The following is an 18,289-nucleotide window of genomic DNA, read 5'->3' as shown; positions in this document are numbered from 1 at the left end:
CTAGAGAAAGCAGACGAGGAGCCCCCTTTTATGTATTTGGGGGTACTCAGGATCCCAGAGTCAAAGCCTTGGTGAGTTCTAAATGTTTGAAGAGCTTCTAGGGTGGTGAGCTCAGACGCCCACAGGGCTTGCTACACATGAAAATCCTGACCCTCTTCAGACACAGGAAATCACGATTCTGGGGGCTGTGGACAAGGAGCTGCATCTCCAACTAGCTCTATCAGGCAGAACGGTGGGTGAAAATGTGTATTTCCAGCTTGCCTTTGGGGTCAATAAAAGCCAAATCCAGGCCTCAATATCACTAACAATTTCCTCTCAAAAAACCCATACATTAAAAAAAAAAAAAAAAAAAAAAAAAGTTTGGCTATTGTCAACAATTTCAGTGTGCCTACAGGACGCAGAGGACTCTCCAGTTATAGTCCTGGGCAATAATGGCTCTGGGTGTGAAAGCCTAGTTCTTGTCTCTAGGCATTAGCTGACTGGGAGGGTAGTATCTCCAGCCTTCAAGACTCCAAGACATCAGAACAGCAGAACCAGATTGACGTATGATAAAGAAAAGGGCACACAGACAGCAGAGATTGTACACAGCAACACAGGGGATAAGGGGCTAGACTGTCAGAGTGCCACCCTCTCTCAGGCCCTCTCGAGTCCATGTCGGCCTACCTGCTGATGGTCTGGGCACTCAGATCTTTGAGGAAGGCTACAGTGTTTTCTCCTCTGGCATTGAAGGACACCGTACAGACTGGATATGGGATCTCCGGAGCCCTCAGGGAAAGAAGTTCCTGGGATATCTCGGGAATGTCCCCCACCACAAAGTAGTAAATGGCTTGGATCTGCAAGACAGAGGCACCAAAGGCAATGGCTCATCGCCCCCCACCCGCGCCCCGAGACACCACAGCCTGGTACTAGACTATTCAGAAACACGTTTTCTAGTTGTTGTGAAAAGAGAAAGGACAGAAGGAATTTTGCTCGGTGTTCCGTGGTGACAGTGGGCAGCAAAGCTAGCAGGCGAGTCCTCCGAGAGGGTCTCTTGACAGTGGCCGCAGTTCTTGGTGCTGTACAAAGAAGAACACAGTTGGCAGATTTGGAAAGTAGCTGCCTCCAGGCCCACAGGTTCATAGACGGGAAAGGAAGGGTTGTGTTCAAGTCAAGAAACAAAGGAAGTTTCGGCCCAGCCAGCCACTTCGGGCAGGGAGAGAGCGTGTTATCATCCACTTCCGGGGGGGAGGGGGCAGAATTCTTACCACACCACACATTATACACACACAAACACATCCTACATACTACATACATACGCCTCCACCAACACACAGAGACACACACACAACCACGCCACACCAACACACAGTACACACACACCTTTTATGTTATCGTACATTCACTGTACCAAATACTAGACTTCTTGACGCCATTCCCATACGTCTGCCTGGTGAATCTGGTGACCTAGACTCTGTTACCCTCTCTTATCCACCCTTCTCATCCCTCGTCCTCTTCCCATTGTGGACTGAATGGGAAAGGGTCCCCCATGGGCTGAATTTTTTTTTTTTTTTTTTAGCACTCAGGTCCCCAGCAGGTGACAGTTTTGAAAAGTTCTAGAACCATTAAGAGGTAGAGCCTTGCTGGGGGAAGAAGGTCACTAGAAACAGGCTTTGCGGTCCCAGAGTTCAGTTCCGCCCCCTGCCTGCTCTCCGTTTCCTGGCTGCCATAGAGAGTGTCCACGCTCCTCCACCATGCCTTCCCCGAAGTGATGGACTGGCTCTGTAGACCAGGCTGGCCTCAAATCCACAGAGATCTGCCTGCCTCTGCCTCTGCCTCTGCCTCCCGAGCGCTGGGATTAAAGGCATGCGCCACCACCGCCCGGCTTCAGTGTCCCTTCTTAAACTGTGATCCAATATAAAGCCTTCTGAGCTTTGTGTCCCAGTGATGAGAAGAGTAATGGGCACCTCTTCCACGCCCACCTGCCCCAGTCTGAACATCTATGAGCGAAAACATGCAAGAAGGCTCTTCATGAAACTAACCTACTCCCTTTATCTTAAGCTAGGGATCCTGGGAGATGCCTACTTCACCAAAAGTGTGTTCTTGCTGTAATTCAGGGATGTGTAAAACCCACCAAAGGAGGCCAAGGAGACGTCCTCACTGGCGTCACCCTTGCTCTTCTCAGGCTTTCGCCTCTCCTGACACGAACGCATCCTGTGAATCCAGGCAAGTGACCTATCTTTGGATTCTTCACGTGTCAAAAATGAGACAGTGCAATTTACCCTTCGTGGCTTGGTTTTAAGGGGGGAAGGGCCTACACTGTACTTTACAGAAATCTCTCAAAGTATAAATCAAAGCGAGCCAGGAATATACACCATCTGAACCTGTCCCTCAAGATTGCCTTAACTGATCACTTCCACAGAGAACTCTGTATGGGCCTCAGCAAATGTGCTATGTGGGTGAGAAATGGGCATCACCATCTCCTCAGGGTCTGTAGAGTTTCTACTGTTGTGATGAAACACCATGACCAAAAAGTAAGCTGGAGAGGAAAGGGTTTATTAGGACAGGAACTCGAAAAGGGCAGGAACCTGGAGGCAGGAGCTGATGCAGAGGCCATGGAGGGTGCTGCTCACTGGCTTGCTCAGCCTGCCTTCTTACAGAACCCAGGACCATCAGACCAGGGATGGCCCCACCCACAGTGGGCTGGGCCCTCCCCCATCCATCACTAATCAAGAAAATGCCCTACAGCTGGATCTTACGGAGGCCTTTTCTCAACTGAGGCTTCCTCCTTTCAGATACCTCTAGCTAGTGTCAAGTTGACATAAGACTTGTCAACACAGAGCCCGTGACTTACTTCTGCTTTAATCTCAACTCCTTATGAGCTGAAGCTAGTCGAGAAATATCTCCCCCTTAACTTTAAACCTGGGGGGCGGGGTTGAGTCATTATGAGGAGCCTATGCCCGAAGCAGAAAGAGCACACTTGCTGTCCAAGGCAGCAACAGAAAAGGGGGTAGGTAGAAAGAGCCCCGGTAGGGAGTTACATGGCCACAGTGAGAGCCCAGACAGGAAAACTTCAGCTACCACCTCCTCCAAGGGGCACAGACAAGCCCCACCCCCTCCCATACCTCTTTCTTGACAGTCCATCAACACTAGCTCCCAGATCTTCAACCGCTAGGAAGGGAAGCCTGATGAATGTTGTAAATCTCTTCCCACCAGCCACCCAGGAGGCAGAAAAAAAAAAAATCCAAGAAACAGCATTCCATAGAGTGTTAAGTTGACTGAGCTGGGTTTTGTTGTTGTTGTTGTTGTTTTGTTTGTTTTTGTTTTCTGACAAATACATTCCAGGCTGTCCCTCTTCCTGGTGTTACATAGGCTTTGTGCCAGGTATACAAACCAGGCTCCTGATTTCTTGCACCGTTGCTCACAAACATTTTCCAGTTACATCTGTGCCCAAATTTAACATAGGAGTATCTTCTTTCAGGCATCTAAAAGGACACATGGCCCAAGACCAATCTATCCTTCCATACACACATACACTGATTTTACTCTCATAAGACACAGAGTGTGCCATTTTCTAAAGCACAGGACACATGTGTTTGCTAGAATTTTCCCTGAGATCACTCACAGGTAGAGGCTATTGGTGAAGGGCTTCTGTGGTCTGTATATGCTTTAGATTTGCTCAAGGCCACAGACTGAATGTGGTGGCCAGTCCCTGAAGGCACCTTGCTTGGTTCTTCTTCTAAAAGACCCTCCCCCCCCCCGCCCCGCCAGGCGCTCACTGAGTTGTTTGCATTTTCTAAGGTAGGAAAGAACCCAGGTGAAATAAAGGAAGAAAGCCAGGTCATCTGGAGATTGGACTCTTAACAGATGGACAGAGTCAGCAGTGATCAACAGTCAAGTCCACAAAGAAGAGCATGCTGCTGTGTGTACACACACACACACACACACACACACACACACACAGAGCCAAAGCCTGGGAAACATTCCATTTTGGATGCTTATTAAGATCCAGACACTTGGAATTTTGCAGATGTCAAAACAGACTTAAAGAGCCAAAGAACAAAGTGGTTTGTATTTGGTTCTTCTTTAATGGAAAACACGTGTTCAGCTGGCTTTTCGAGAAAAAAAAAAAATGTGTCACCGATTTCAAACCATCACCTTAATGCTGATAAACGTGGGCTGGTGGCCAATGGTGGTGTGCCAACACACACACACACACACACACCGTTATTTTGTAAAGAAAGGACTCCTGGATGCAGCTACATAAAGAGACTAAAACCTATGGAGACTCCCATCTTGCAGGATAGAGGAAGCAAGTATTCAGCATCCATATTTCGAAGGCAAGCAGACCTTCTCCTCTGGAGGAGCTGAGGCTGGCTGAGGAATCTCTCCCACTCAGAGAGATCCCTTGCCACTGAATCACTCTCTTAAGGAGTCCCATCACCAGAGTCACTCAGAGATGAGTACCCTGTGGCTGAAGGAGACCTCAGAGACAGAGCTGGTCACATGGCAGCCACAGTATGAGTGGAGACGAATGCACACATGCTCTGTCACACATGCTCTGTCTGCAACGGCGCTGCCCACAGTGGGCTGGTCCCATATCAACTAAGACAACCCTCCCCAGACACGCCCACGAGCCTGACGCCCGCCCGTGTAGACAATTCCTCACTGAGACTCTCTTCTCAGGCGGCTCCATGTTGTGTCAAGTTGACAATTAAAGCTGACATCACTCAAGGCTCATCAGCTTGGCTACACCTAACCTATCCGTCTACAAAGAGAAGGAACTGGGAAAGAGTCAGACCATGGGTGCTGGGGAAAACCTAGTTCCTTGCTCTCAGAGTTCTTTGAGGAGTGTCCCAACCTCCCTCTCTCTCTCTCTCTTTTTCTCTCTCTCTCTCTGTTTCCTATAGATGGGGATTCAATTCTCTAATCAGCAGAAAGGCAATGTGTAACAGATGTACAGCCAGGCCACACTCCTGTGCATTTTCTTCAAACTAGCTACATATGGTTCTACCCTGAGGCCCTACTAGCCCCACAGAGAAGCGTGTGGAGGCTCACGTGTGTAAGGGGGTCCCCATTTTGGTTGTTGCAACTCTGCCATCACCAAAGCCCTCGCTGAGGCCTGGAACCTACTCCTAGACCAGTGGGCTCGGGAGTGAACGGGACTGTGCTTTTTGGACTGTGCTGGTTAGTTTTGTCAACTGTCCCGGTGGAGGATCAGCTGGGAAGAACCGCTCAGTGAAGGACTGACCAGATCAGGGAGCTGGGGCTGGGGGCAGTTATCTGTGGAAGATTGTGCTGGCTGCACTGACCGATACAGGAAGACCCTGCTGAAAGGCAGGGGTACATTCCCCAGCTTTGGGTCCTAGACCGTGTAAACGAGATGAGCTGAGAGTCAAAGTAGATACATTTGCACTTTCTCTCTCTCTCTCTCTCTCTCTCTCTCTCTCTCTCTCTCTCTCTCCCCTTGAGGGCAAGTTCAGTCTGACCAGCTCCCTCAAGCTCTTCCTGCTGTGAGATCCCTACTCTGATGGCAGTAACACAACAGGGAACCAAAAGCGAAAATTAACCATTTCTCCCCAAAATTGCTTTTGACTGGGGTATGTTATCACAACGACTGGACAAGAGGAGACTGAGGAAGGTACCCTCAATGACAGTGCTAGAGTTTCCACAGGAAGCAACTAGAAGGAGGCCCAGATTAGCAGTGTGAAGACACAAGCGTGTGGACAGTTAAGCCTGACGCCACCTTGGTGACCTGGGGCAGCCATGGATACACACTTACAGTTTTGTCTTTCCCGGCCTCCAGCAGGGCATCCAGACCGCTACACTCTCTCACATACACTGGCATAAAAATCATTTTTTCAACCCAGCTGATGGCAGCAGCTATGGAGTGTTTAGTCACAGCCACGGAACGCTTCTGCCATTTTACTGGCTCTTCAGAAACCCTGAAAGGAATCACATGCAGCCGTCACTATGCATGCAGTGCCACCTCGGCACTGCCAGCCTTTAGTGTCTACCAAAAGTCACCTCCATGAGCAAAGCCGGGTGCGGTGGCGCACGCCTGTAACCCCAGCACTCGGGGAGGCAGAGACAGGTGGATTTCTGTGAGTTCAAGGACAGCCTGGTCTACAAAGTGAGTCCAGGACAGGCCAAGGCTACACAGGAGACAACCCTGTCTCAAAAAAAAAAAAAGAAAGGAAAGAAAAGAAACCAAACTGCCAGTCCTCAGAGGGTTGCTGTAAAAATGTGTGTGCTACTAGTGCTTTGGAAATACTTAACAAGGAGGGGCTGAGGAGAGGCCAGCTAGTAAAAACGCCTGCTGTGCAAGAAAGAGGGCTCAGGTGGGGCTCTTTAGCGCCCACATAAAAAGGCAGGTGGTCAGCATTCCCTGCAGTCCCCGAATGGGGAGGCGGAGACAGGAGGATCCCTTGGGCCTGCTGGCCATCCAGCCTAGCCAATCAGAGAGCTCCAGGTTCCAGGAGAGACCATCTCAAAGTGGGGAAAGAAAGTGGAGAGTGGTGAGGAATACTGCCCCACGCGCGCACACAGGGGATCGTGCCCATATCCACACACAGATACTAGGAGAAAGCACTTCATAAACAGGCAAGGCGCATGAAACTATCTTCTACCGGTATCAGATCTGTAATAACTGACAGTGTTATGGTTTACAAACTGGTAGCAACTTGTTTTAAACTGTGTTTTTGGTGGCATTGCTTTCATTGTCCTTGCAGAATCCTACCAGCTATCCTTTCCTGATCAAAAAATGGTGCTGTTTTCAGTTCGGCAGTGTTTTCAAAGCCTGAGAACATTTGTTTAAACCATTCACTTTAGAGATGACTGAAGGGTGCCCTCACCTTAAAAAAAAAGGAGCCATTTGAATTTAGTGCGTCTACCAGGTCAGCGAAATTGGCCTGGCCATTGCCAACGCTCCATCGCCCCAGGGAGGGCTGGCTCGTACTTGTGCCCCCATGGTGGGACTTCTCTGGGTAGAGAGATCTGAGTGAGTGGCAAATCTGCTGTAGTAAATAGTTCAAGAAAGCAAGGACCCTGTGCACATCAAAACTCAATTCCTTCCAGTCAAAGGTCACGTCTGAGCCAGACCACCACCCACAAAGACATCCTCTCTTCAGATAAAAGTGCATTTTTCAATTGAGAAAAACTTGGTGAGGGAATTGTCCCTCCAACCACTTATCCAGCTGCTTCTTGTCAAAGGGGTGCAGCCACTGTCGTGGCTGAGAAGTTAGCACCAAAACCCACATTCCTGTGGCTCTAAGAATCCATAAATAATCAACCATAAAACTGTAAACTACGTGAAATTCTAGAAAGGCAACCACCTGTTGTTCTGATTAAAGGGGTCTAAACTCTAGGAGAGGTCAATGTGTGTCACAAATTCAGTCTGGAAAAAAAAAAGCAGCAAAAGTTGTGGTCTTTAATCTTGTTATCCAATATACAATGAGATGCATACCTTCAATACAAACACACACACACAGATACTGTGAATATGTAATTCATAGTCTCCTATTTTGACCTGTCAGTGGATTGAAGAGAGGAAGTCTCTAAATCTCTCTTCACATGAAATCTAAAGTACCCTGAAAGAAGCAGATAAAAGCTCCCTGAGATGAATAATAAATTCATCGTTAGTTTCTGCTGAAATGGTATAATCTATGGAATTGCGATAATCCTCCTCCCTTGCCATCATCAGGCATGACCGTGTCAGCCCTGCGAGTCGGGGCAAAGCCGCACAGACCAGTGTTGCCCCTGGAAACTCACCATATGATGTTGAACTGGGAGATGAGAGCCACCTGCTCCTGCAGGACCATTTTCAGGGCCTCCTGGCACAGGTTAAGCTCTTCCTTCAGAACGCCACTGAGATCCAGCACAATGGTGATGCTCTCTTCCAAGATGACACCAAAAATCTGCCGGCTCCCGCTGGTGAGCCAGTCCAAGCGATCTTTGTAGCTCTCCACAGCATCGGTTAGATAATCCACTAACCGGCAGATGATGTCTGACTTTGCTGTCAGCTGAATGGAAATAAGAGCGAAGAAATTAGAGACAATGAGACGGCAGCAGAATGGGCGGTTGGCACAGACACCGCTGGAGGGGTGCATTGAAAAGGAGTCTGTGCAGCTGGAGAGGTGGCTCAGCGGCTAAGAGAACTACCTGCTCTTCCAGAGGTCCTGAGCTCAATTCCCGTGACCACACAGTGGCTCACAACCATCTATAATGTAGCCTGATGCCCTCTTCTGGTGTGCAGGTGTACATGCAGATAGAGCACTCATATACATAAAATACATAAATCTTTAAAAAACGAAAAAAAAGTCATTAAGAATTTGTTAAAAGGAAAGGATCTTGTAGGTGACCTTCAATGCCCACAGGACCAGGAAGAGACTTCAGCCTCTGAGAAAGATAGTGTGACCTCTTCAAACACTCAAAAAAAAAAAAAAAAGTTTTCAGGTTACATCTTATACTATACAGAATACCAGGGGCACCTTTAAGAAAATGAAAAGAGAGAGAAAACCAGCCAAGCCAGATTTTTTTTTTTTTTTTTTTTAATCTCACTGAAAACTTTTCCTGCGTAAGACTACACTGCAAACATCTCCAATTCCTTGCAAGGACAGCAGCAGCTCTGTGTTAACTCTCCCTCACAACCGGAACCATTTTTGCTCTGCCCTCTCTCTCCTGCACCAACCTGGGTCACCCAGGTACTGATAGCTGCTGTAATGATACCTTTGGGAATGCCCCCCCTCCCCAACCTAACAGAGACTTGCAGGCAACTTCTTGTTATTATGCACATCTTTCAGGCACACCTGGCACAATATACAAGGCCTTTTGGGGTGCAAAGAGATAGGCAACATGCAAGAACAAAAGAGTTGACTCCTGTACTAAGAGAGACCAAGGTTTAAAGGTAAACTCTGGTAAACTCCCCCTATCTGCAACCCTATCTACACAGCTCTTGAGTTTATTCCTCAAGGGACAGCCGGTTACTTGGCCGCATCTAGGTGCTGGGGATTGAAGCCAGGACTTTGCGCGTGCTCAACAAGTGCTTTTCCACTGAGCCACGCCCACCGGCCAAACATGGCGGCTTCTGTTGGGACCTAACCAGGTTCCGGTACCCTCGGTATGAAACTGTGTTGTGCAGCTGTTTCCTCCAAAGCTGGGGCGGTAGGGGGTTTAGGAGTGGAGCTGCAGGGATTTAGGGAGGTAGTGGAGCTGCATCCATGCAGCTTTGCTCAGCACCCGTGCTTGGTATAATGGGCTTTTCTTCTCCATGGTGGAGTTGCCATTGAGTCCCTCATGCCCCTTTGAGTAACCCCTATAAACTTCCTGGACTTGGACGGAACCCTTTCTTTGGTCCATCACGGGTGCCCTCTCTGGGGTTAAACAGATATTTAAATGTTCCCATCCCCCTAGGAAGAGTCACAGCACAGAAAGATGGCAGGGGGATGTGGCGGTGGATTCATGTGTGCAAAGGCATCTTTTCTACGACTCTGTGGTGGTTTCAGTGTGGAGCAATTAAAAACAGCTCCAGTGCACCCGACTCCGCCGTGCAGTTGTGAATGATTAAATACAGTCAGCCCTCCCCACCGACGGGGTCAACATTTTCAGATTCAACGAACCGAGGGTGGAAAATATTTAAAAATGAACTGCATGGATACTGAGTCTGAACGGGCGTTTTTATTGTTAGTATTCCCTATACAACACGATGTAAGGAGTATTCACACAACACTTGTATTGTATTGGGTATCATACATCATCTAGAGATGGCTTAAAGTGTAGAGAAGGATTCAGCAGGTTTTGTAAATACCATGCTATGCCACAACAGAACTGCGCATGCCGGATGTGGGTGTCTGGTGAGAATTGTGATGGACGTTAGCCGTCTACTGAACTACAATCTGGAATCAGCTAAAACCCAAGGAACTTGGCAACTTTTGAGATGGGAAGACCCACCCTAAATTTGGGCCACATCTTCTGGCAGCAGCCCGCAAGGAAAGACAGGGAGAAGGAAGCTTTTTTCTTTTTGCCTGCTTGCCCTCGCCCTCGAATCTCCTCTCTGGTATTGGAACTACTTCTTCAGGAGTCCAATGCAGACTGCAGAGCACTCCTAGGATTCCCCTGGGACTCCATGAGACATCGAGTGCAGCCTCATGGACTGAAAAACTGGGGGTTCTTGGCCTTCCCTTCCTGAGGTAGTCATTGTTAGACTGGCTGGAGCACAGTCTGTGAGCCACTGTAAGAAATCCCCTTTTAATAGACATATTCCTTCTTCTAGTCCTATTCCTATAGACAACCTTGACTCTCACGGGATCCTGGAAGGGCCCCGTGGATTCTAAGCGATGACATTAGAAAACAGCAGTCCTGGTACTGCCTGGATGCACCTTGACATAAGTGAACATACATTTCTGGACGGGATGAAGCATGTGTCTCATGAAGACTGTGAACTCCAGTCACAGGTCCTAGTCTGACCTGTGTGAACTCTCTGACTGTAGGGCTCTACTGCCAATGCTGCCCTGAGTCCAACATGGCTCCTGCAGGTCAGAGCAGCTTCTGTCCCCTTTTTGGGTAACTTCAGGGATTACTGTCCTAGTGCCCATTTTTCACCCTCGTTTTCAAAATAAGACAAAGTGTTAGCATGCAAATGTTTTTCTTCTGAAGGAGAGCTCATGTCTGTCAGGCTGTGGGCCTCCTTCTTAGCTGCTCAACCATGACTTCATCATTCTACCATGGCCCAAAGAACACCTAACGCTGGAGTCCCATAGCACCTGGGACCTTTGCTGTTGTTGTTTTGTTTGGGGGTAGGGAGAGCCTTGAGGTTTGGTTTGGTTTGGTTTGGTTTGGTTTTCAAGACAGGGTTTCTCTGTGTAGCCCTGGCTGTTCTAGGACTCACTCTGTAGACCAGGCTGGCCTCAAACTCACAGAGGCCTGCCTCTGCCTCCTGAGTTCGGGGATTACGGGCGTGTGACACCACCACTTAGCCCCTCGGATCTTGCTGTGATGGAAGCCTCTTTCCGTGAGGCCGCTGAGGAACTTGACTTACGTTGTATACCCGGCCGTCTTCTGCTGTGTAGAACTGTGGGAACAGGCCGTCAGCATACCGAGAAGCCACGAGCCTCTTCAGGGAAGTCACATAATCTGTATATAAAACAACCAAACGGTCTATCAGCGAAGCTTCGCACCTTTACTGTCAAACACCTTTCTCAGTAACTTGTAATGTTTTGTATTCTGTCCCAAATCACAAAGTCTTTCCAGGACCTATGACAAACATGAGTGCTTACGACATGCAGACTCTTAAAAGTTGCAAATCAGTGGAGAGAAAAAATGGGGTTCATTTTCCTGTTCTTTTATCCAGAACAATTAAGGCAAAATTCAAAATAAAATCACAACGTGAAAACTGCACTCACTGCCTGAAATTTTACCGAAGGTCTGGACTTAATTTACAGTACTTGAAAAAAAAAATTACCAGGCATGGTAACTCATTCTTATAATCCCAAGAGCTGGGAGGTGGGAGTAGGAAGGTGAGGTGTTCAAAGCCAGCCTGGGTTAAATACATAGGAGATGGTCTCAATGACCCAAAACTTGGGGCCACACACACACACGCACACATGTAAGCACACTGAACACACAGGAACGTGTACACCACAAATGCACACCACACCACACACACAGAAATAAGAATTTCAGAAGGAGACGTTGTTTCTCCAGTTAGCAAGTAATAATAATAATAATAAATAAATGTAAAATTTCAGCTTAGGTACTACCTACTGCTCATTTCGATTCCTGACTGAGTGAAGTGAAGTGAGCAAGTCATCAGCCCAGAAGACCCAACCATGACATCAGAACCTCAAGATCTGGCTGATGCCTGAGGGGGTGGGGGTGGGGTTCTGCGGAAGGCTCAGCAGCTGGATGAAACGCACACTGAGTTCTGCATCATAGGACTACTGGACTATTTGCCCAGCTGTGCAAACACCTAGGCACATGTAGCACCCTCTGTGTGTCAGGAGGGATGCCTAAAATGCATGTCTGGTCCTCCATAGCACTGCCAGGAGAGCCCAGAGGCTGGGAGAGTGGGCTGGACGGTGGGGGAAGATGAGGTAAGGCTTCTCAGAGACAGCTTTACAATGATGGGGATTTCACTAGAGCTGCTGTCCCAGACATAGCGCTCTTGCCTCTAATACTCTTCCCCTGACTGGGGAGTCTCTTCTCTCCACCTCCCCACCACCAGGATTGCACGCGTATGTGCCACTACACCTGGCTTTTTACATGGGTGCTGGGTAACGAATCGTCGAACAACCTGCTTCAGAAAGGTTAGGCTTTTTTGTCAGCTTGACACAAGCTAGGCTCATGTGAGTGAAGAAACCTCACTTGAGAAAGTGTCCCCCGAATACTGGTCCATAGGCAAGCCTGCAAGATGTTTTTCTTGATTGATATTTAATGTGAAAGAGTCCAGCCCAGTGTGTGTGTGTGTGTGTGTGTGTGTGTGTGTGTGTGTGTAGGGGCGAGGGTGCCATCCCTGGGCAGGTGGTTCTTGGATGCATAAAAAAGCTGAGCAAGCTATGAGCTTTGACATCTATATTAGCTACTTTTTAATTACTGTGACAAAAACCATGACCAAGGCAACTGTGTGTGTGGTGGGGGAGGTATTTGTGCTTATGGTTCGTGAGAATTAGTGTCCGTAGTGGCAGGGAATGGTGGCATGGCAAAATGGTGACAGGGCACATTTCAAACCACAAGAAGCAGAGAAAGCAAACTGGGGTGGCAGGAGGCTTTCAACCCCTGGTGACGTATCTCCTCCAACAGAGAGACACCTCCTGAGCCTTTCCAAACAGCACTGGGGATCAAGGGTTCAACTGCCAGAGGCCACGGGGGACATTCTCACTCAAACCACCGCAGCTCCCCCACGATAACCTGTTCCCAAGCACTAGAAGATGGAGTACACTCCACCCCCCCCAGCTGCCTTTGGTCCTGGTAGTTGTCACGGGATGGGAACCTGTAGAGGAGAACTGGCTCCAGAGTTCAGAGCACACGCTGTCTTCCTGAGGCCCTTAGCTCAGTGCCCAGCACCCACGTCAGGCGGCTGCTGGGGGCCTGCCTGTCACCTCTGGTTTCCCAGGGCAATGCACTCATGCGAGAATATACATACCCATTCAGAGACACGTGCATGCACTCACACACACACCTAATTAAAAATACCGTGTAAGGGATGCCTCAGCAAGCAGAGCGCTCCTGCTGCCAAGCCTGATGACCCGAGTTCAATCCCCAGGAGCCACGTGATAGAAGGAGAAAACTGACTTCCACAAGTTGTCCTCTGACCTCCACTCATGTGCCATGGTGCGCACACACACACACGTGCCTGAAGGAATTGAAGTCAGCTGGCCACAGAGATGCCAGCATCCCTTCATTCGCCACAACACTCTTCTCAATGGCTAAGCTACTGAGCCAGCTGTGCCCATCAGCGAACCAATGCACAGGGAAAAGGCGGGTACACACCCAGGGGAGCATTATTTAAGCATAAAGGAAAAGGAATTGTGTTGATGATGGAATTAGAGGACATCATTGGCAGTGAAATAAGCCAGGGTCTGGCTTACTTTTCTTGTATTCAGACTAATCAAGAAGTAAAAAAACACCCGAAAGCATGGAGACTCCTTTGGAAGAGGAGGAGGGGTTGTGAGAGGGCTATATGGGTGTGAATATGGTCAAAGAACATTAAATGTATAGGTGGAAGTATCACAATCCATTATTTTTATATAATTACTATATGCCAATAATATTTTTTAAGATAAAAAGGAGAAAAGAGCCACGTTCCCTTGCTGAATCTAAATATTCTTTTAAAAGATAGAATAACCAAAATTAAAGACTTGGTATATGGGTGCAGGAGCAAAACAAAGAATAAACGAGCTTGAAGACAGAGCAATAAAAATATTCAGCCTCAGCGATAGATATGAAAACAGTATGATGAATATGAACAGGGCGGGGTCTTCAGTTTGACCTCCAGCCTGGGAAATAAGAAAGACACAAGAAGTAATATTTTTTAAAAGATTAATATATATAGCATTCTGCCTGTATTTGTGCCTGCACAGCAGAAACAGGCACCAGATCTCACTATAGATGGTTGTTAGCCACCATGTAGTTGCTGGGAATTGAACTCAGGACCTCTGGAAGAGCAGCCAGCGTTCCTAACCTCTGAGCCATCTCTCCAGCCTCAGCAGTGGCATTTTTTAAGTGGTGGGCAGCTGAGGTCAGCTCAGTGGTAGGCCATTGGCATAGGCTGCAGGAACCCTGGGCTTGATACAGGAACACAGCTAAGAGGCAAATCCACGAACAAAAATCACTGAATATATGGACAACAGTAGCAATGCTCTTGACCTAAACAGTACAAATATTCTTGAACATACAAAGAACAACAAGAATTGTTTTGTATGAGGGACGTTCACCAAGATAGATGGTGAGACATGGGGCAAGGGTCAGCATATTTCTAAAGTCTTAAAGTTCACGGGTGATATTCTCTGGCCTCGACAGTGTTAAGCTGGAAAACCAACCCAAACAAGACATCTTTAAAAGCCCTGAGAGGTCTGGAAAGTAAATAACACAGTTCTGAGAAACAAATGTTTCTAAGAGAAGAGCCACATGCAAGATAGTTTTTAACTCAATAAATGGTGGGAACACTGCTAAGGATGGTGAGTTCAAGGCCAGCTGAGCCACAGAGCAAATTCCAGGTTAGCCTGGGCTCTCTGGCAAGACCTTTTCAAGAAAGTGAAAACAAGACAAAACAAAACAAAAACAAAGATTTATAAAGATGAATGAGAATTGTACATATCAGAAATAAAAGGTGATACCAATGTGGAGTCGTCAAGCAGCAGGAGGCCATGCTAGAACACCGACAGCGATGGTTTCTTAATACGTTGGGAAATCATAGGCACACTCCCCATCCATTAGTGTGTAACTAGCACCCAGCCACATGGGCTCCTGAGGGGGAATATACAAAAGGCAGAGGGCACTGGTGAGCAAAGCCTGGCATTCAGGGGGTTCAGGATCAGCCCTATAGCAGCTGCCAGAGCTAGACGTCAAATAACTACCACAAGATCCTGATGAGACGGTGAGGACTTCAGATTCAAAACTCCGCCTTGCTGGCTGCCGAACAAACATTTGTTCTGTAGACCGATTCAGAACCACCAATCGGTGAGAACTGTCCTGAGGGCATGCCTGCCCTGCCATGCTGGAGGAGGTACTTCCTGGCTCCCACACTGCCACTGGCCCCACCCGGCAGGAACTGCAGCATCCCGAAAGAACAAGTGAAAATACTCTCACACATCATCACGCTGCCTTCATGGTGAGTGGGGGTCACCCAGAGATCAGAACTAACCCTCTAGCGGCTGCATCAGGACCAGTGAGGTTGCCCATCAGGAGGCCAGGAGCGTGGCCAACCCCCTGACAACCTGAGTTGGAGCCCAGACCCCACTACGGAAAAGGAGAAAGCTAATTTCCACAAGTTGCCCTTTGACCTCCAGACATTCACATTTTAGGACTCTTGGTTGGTTGGTTGGTGGGTTGGTTGGTGGGTTGGTTGGTTGGTTTTTCAAGGTAGGGTTTCTCTGTTTAGCAGAGCCCTGGCTGTCCTGGACTCACTTTGTAGACCAGGCTGGCCTTAAACTCACAAAGATCCTCCTGCCTCTGCCTTTAATCCCAGCACTTGGGAAGCAGAGGCAGGTGAGCCTCTGTGAGTTCAAGGCCAGCCTGATTTACATAGGGAGTTCCAGACCAGCCAGGGCTTTCTAGTGAGACCCTGTCTCAAAAGAAAAAACTGGCAGTGAGGGCCTGTTATCCCTGGACCCACATGCCAAAGGAGAGAACTGATTCCCACAGGTCTCTTATGACTGCCACCCACGTGCCCCACCCCCCAGCTAAATAAATAAAATATAATAAAAATATTTTTTGGTTTGGAGGCTTTTTTGGGTTTTTGTTTTGTTTTGTTTGAGACAGGGCCTCACTATGTAACCCATGCTGGCCTGGAACTCTCTATGTAGACCAGGCTGGGCTTGAACTCAGAGAGATCTCCCTGCCTCTGCCTCCCGAGCACAGGGATTAAAGACATGCATCACCTAGGAGAGTGGCCTAGGAGGACACTACGTGCAAGTCTTATCCCCAGACACACTTACACACACAAACACCCCACCAACACCACCCAGGAGAAAAAGCCAGGCATGTCTGCACACACCTATAACCCCAGTGCTGAGGGTGGGAGAGAAGAGACCGAAAGATTGCTAGACATCGGCGGTTGCCAGCCTAGCCATTAAAGCTGTGAGCGCCAGGCTCAGTGAGAAACATACAGAAATAGAGATCGACACCCGACATCTTCCTCTGGCTTTCACGCACATGCGCGCGCACACACACACACACACACACACACACAAATGAAGAAGCACTGGGTAATTACAGTTGTGTCTCTATATGATGCTTATATACTGGGGCGGCACATGCGCAATCATCCCCCTCCCCCTCCCCCAGCAAGCAAGCATGTGCAGAGGACGGTGGTTTCCGGGGCTGGGGGAGGCTCCCTGCGGGTGGCCGGCTGTGTGTTGTGTACCTTCGCTCTGCGGGAATCCAATCTGTGCTAGGATCTGCTTCAGGGTTAGCTTATTCTTGCTCTTGAGCCCGTACAGTTGCAGCCATCTCTCAGATGAAATGAGACTCTGCTCAGACATGCCTGCCCTGCTCTTGTTTGGCCTCTCTTGTCTCTACTGCTGTTGCTCCAAGATGACGCAGGAAGGCGATCCTGATTTCTTCATCTGTAAGTCAGGGGACCGCCTGCAAGGAAAATTGTCAAGCTCATGGCTCCTGAAACACAGCCGGGTGGGGATCTCACATCAGCGCTACGACTGACTCACCGTAGCCTACAGTAAACTGTAGACTGGTGAAGCAGAATTTCATCTGCCCATTAAGATTACAGTATGGATGCAGGCTGCTGAGTGGGGTCCATTGGTTACAGATCTAGATATGTGTGCTGTGAAACATTGAAAAACATCAAGCCCTGCTGATGTCACAGTAGAAGATGTGCAATTTGGCCTTTTCTGTAGTGTTTCAGTTTTTGCATTATTCGAACATTTCTAAGATGGGATTTCCTTTCATAATTGGAGAACTCCAGGAGTCTTCCGCTTTGGAAAGCAGACACTGTCTCCCAGAAGCCGCACTGCACATCCACAGGCTAAGCATGTTCACACAGAATGCTTTGAACCCAGCAGGGATAAAGAAGGTAAAACCCCGAGGTGGACCTGACTGGGAGGTGTCGTCAGCTCGAGGATCTACCTTCCAAATGCTCTGTTTGCTGCGGCTTCACTCTAAGATTGGACTTCATCATTCTGGCTGGTGGAACCAGCTGTCCTGGGATCACCTGGACTCAAAGCAATACGGGGCATATTGAACTCATCACAAGTGGCCTCCAGATAGCCAGTGTGCACAGGACAGAGGGACTGATTAAACTGTAACACAATCTCGGCCTGCTGGCCGCAGCGGGGCAGGGCCTGGGACTGGGAGCAAGCATGGCCTCTAAGGGCGCCAACTGCATCACCAACCGGTGGCAGCGAGGAGGCTCTAATCACCGTGTGTCCAGCGTTTGGTGTCAAAGTTGTTTCCTAGGACCCCAAAGCCTTCGCAGTGATGTGAGCTCCCCTTTCCAATTTCTAAGACTTGATCTCTAGGGACTTCGGAGTGGCTCCACAGTTAGGAGTGATTGCTGCACAACATGAGAATGGGAGTTCAGATCCTAACACCCTTGTGACAAGCCCAGGGTGCCCCCTCCACACACACACACATGCTCACAGATGCACACATGTGAAAACAAGCATTTTTAAATATATAAATAAAAAATATAAATGAAAACGAAACTCAATTCTTCAAAGTCAGGGATGTTTTGAGAAAAGAAGTTTGAAACATGGCTGGCACTTAATGCCATGACAATATAGTATGTACAACAGTATAGTACAATATAGTCGGCATTCTTATAAGACCTGACGAGGTAGAGAGATGGCTCGGTGGTTACGAAAATACTCCGCTCTTCCAAATGGACCTGAGTTCGGTTCCCAGCACCCACACTGGAAGGCTCACAACTGCCTTTAACTTCAGCTCTAGGGGAATCTGGGCTTGAAGAGCACTGCCTTCATATGTGTGAACCCACACTCTGACACACCTGTTTATATGTAATTTAAGATTTTATTTAAAGTTAAAAAAATAAATCGAAAACCTTGCAAGATAGCTATGATTCTTACTCTCATTTTACTGACGGTGAAATCAAGACAGGGAGCACTAGCAGCCTGGCTCACAA

At 48.3% G+C, this 18,289-nt stretch overlaps 1 protein-coding gene across 1 annotated transcript in view; it reads right to left on the bottom strand.

Moving 5' to 3' along the window:
- Vwa3b (von Willebrand factor A domain containing 3B) overlaps positions 1-18,289 on the bottom strand; it is a 152,306-nt gene that overhangs the window by 130,009 nt on the left and 4,008 nt on the right. The window contains exons 2-6 of the mRNA XM_055606937.1: positions 16,556-16,776; positions 11,012-11,106; positions 7,747-7,997; positions 5,759-5,921; positions 664-833 (exon numbers count right to left, since the gene is read on the bottom strand). Of these exons, the coding sequence (XP_055462912.1) occupies positions 664-833; positions 5,759-5,921; positions 7,747-7,997; positions 11,012-11,106; positions 16,556-16,673 (797 nt within the window). The 5' untranslated portion in view covers positions 16,674-16,776. The remainder of the gene's footprint in view (positions 1-663; positions 834-5,758; positions 5,922-7,746; positions 7,998-11,011; positions 11,107-16,555; positions 16,777-18,289) is intronic.

This window comes from Psammomys obesus, unplaced genomic scaffold, assembly GCF_907164565.1.
Source record: "Psammomys obesus unplaced genomic scaffold, mPsaObe1.curated_primary_1811, whole genome shotgun sequence".
NCBI classification, from domain to species: Eukaryota; Metazoa; Chordata; class Mammalia; order Rodentia; family Muridae; genus Psammomys; species Psammomys obesus.
Note: the sequence above shows the minus strand (reverse complement) of the source record. Positions and strands in the feature narration are given on the sequence as shown.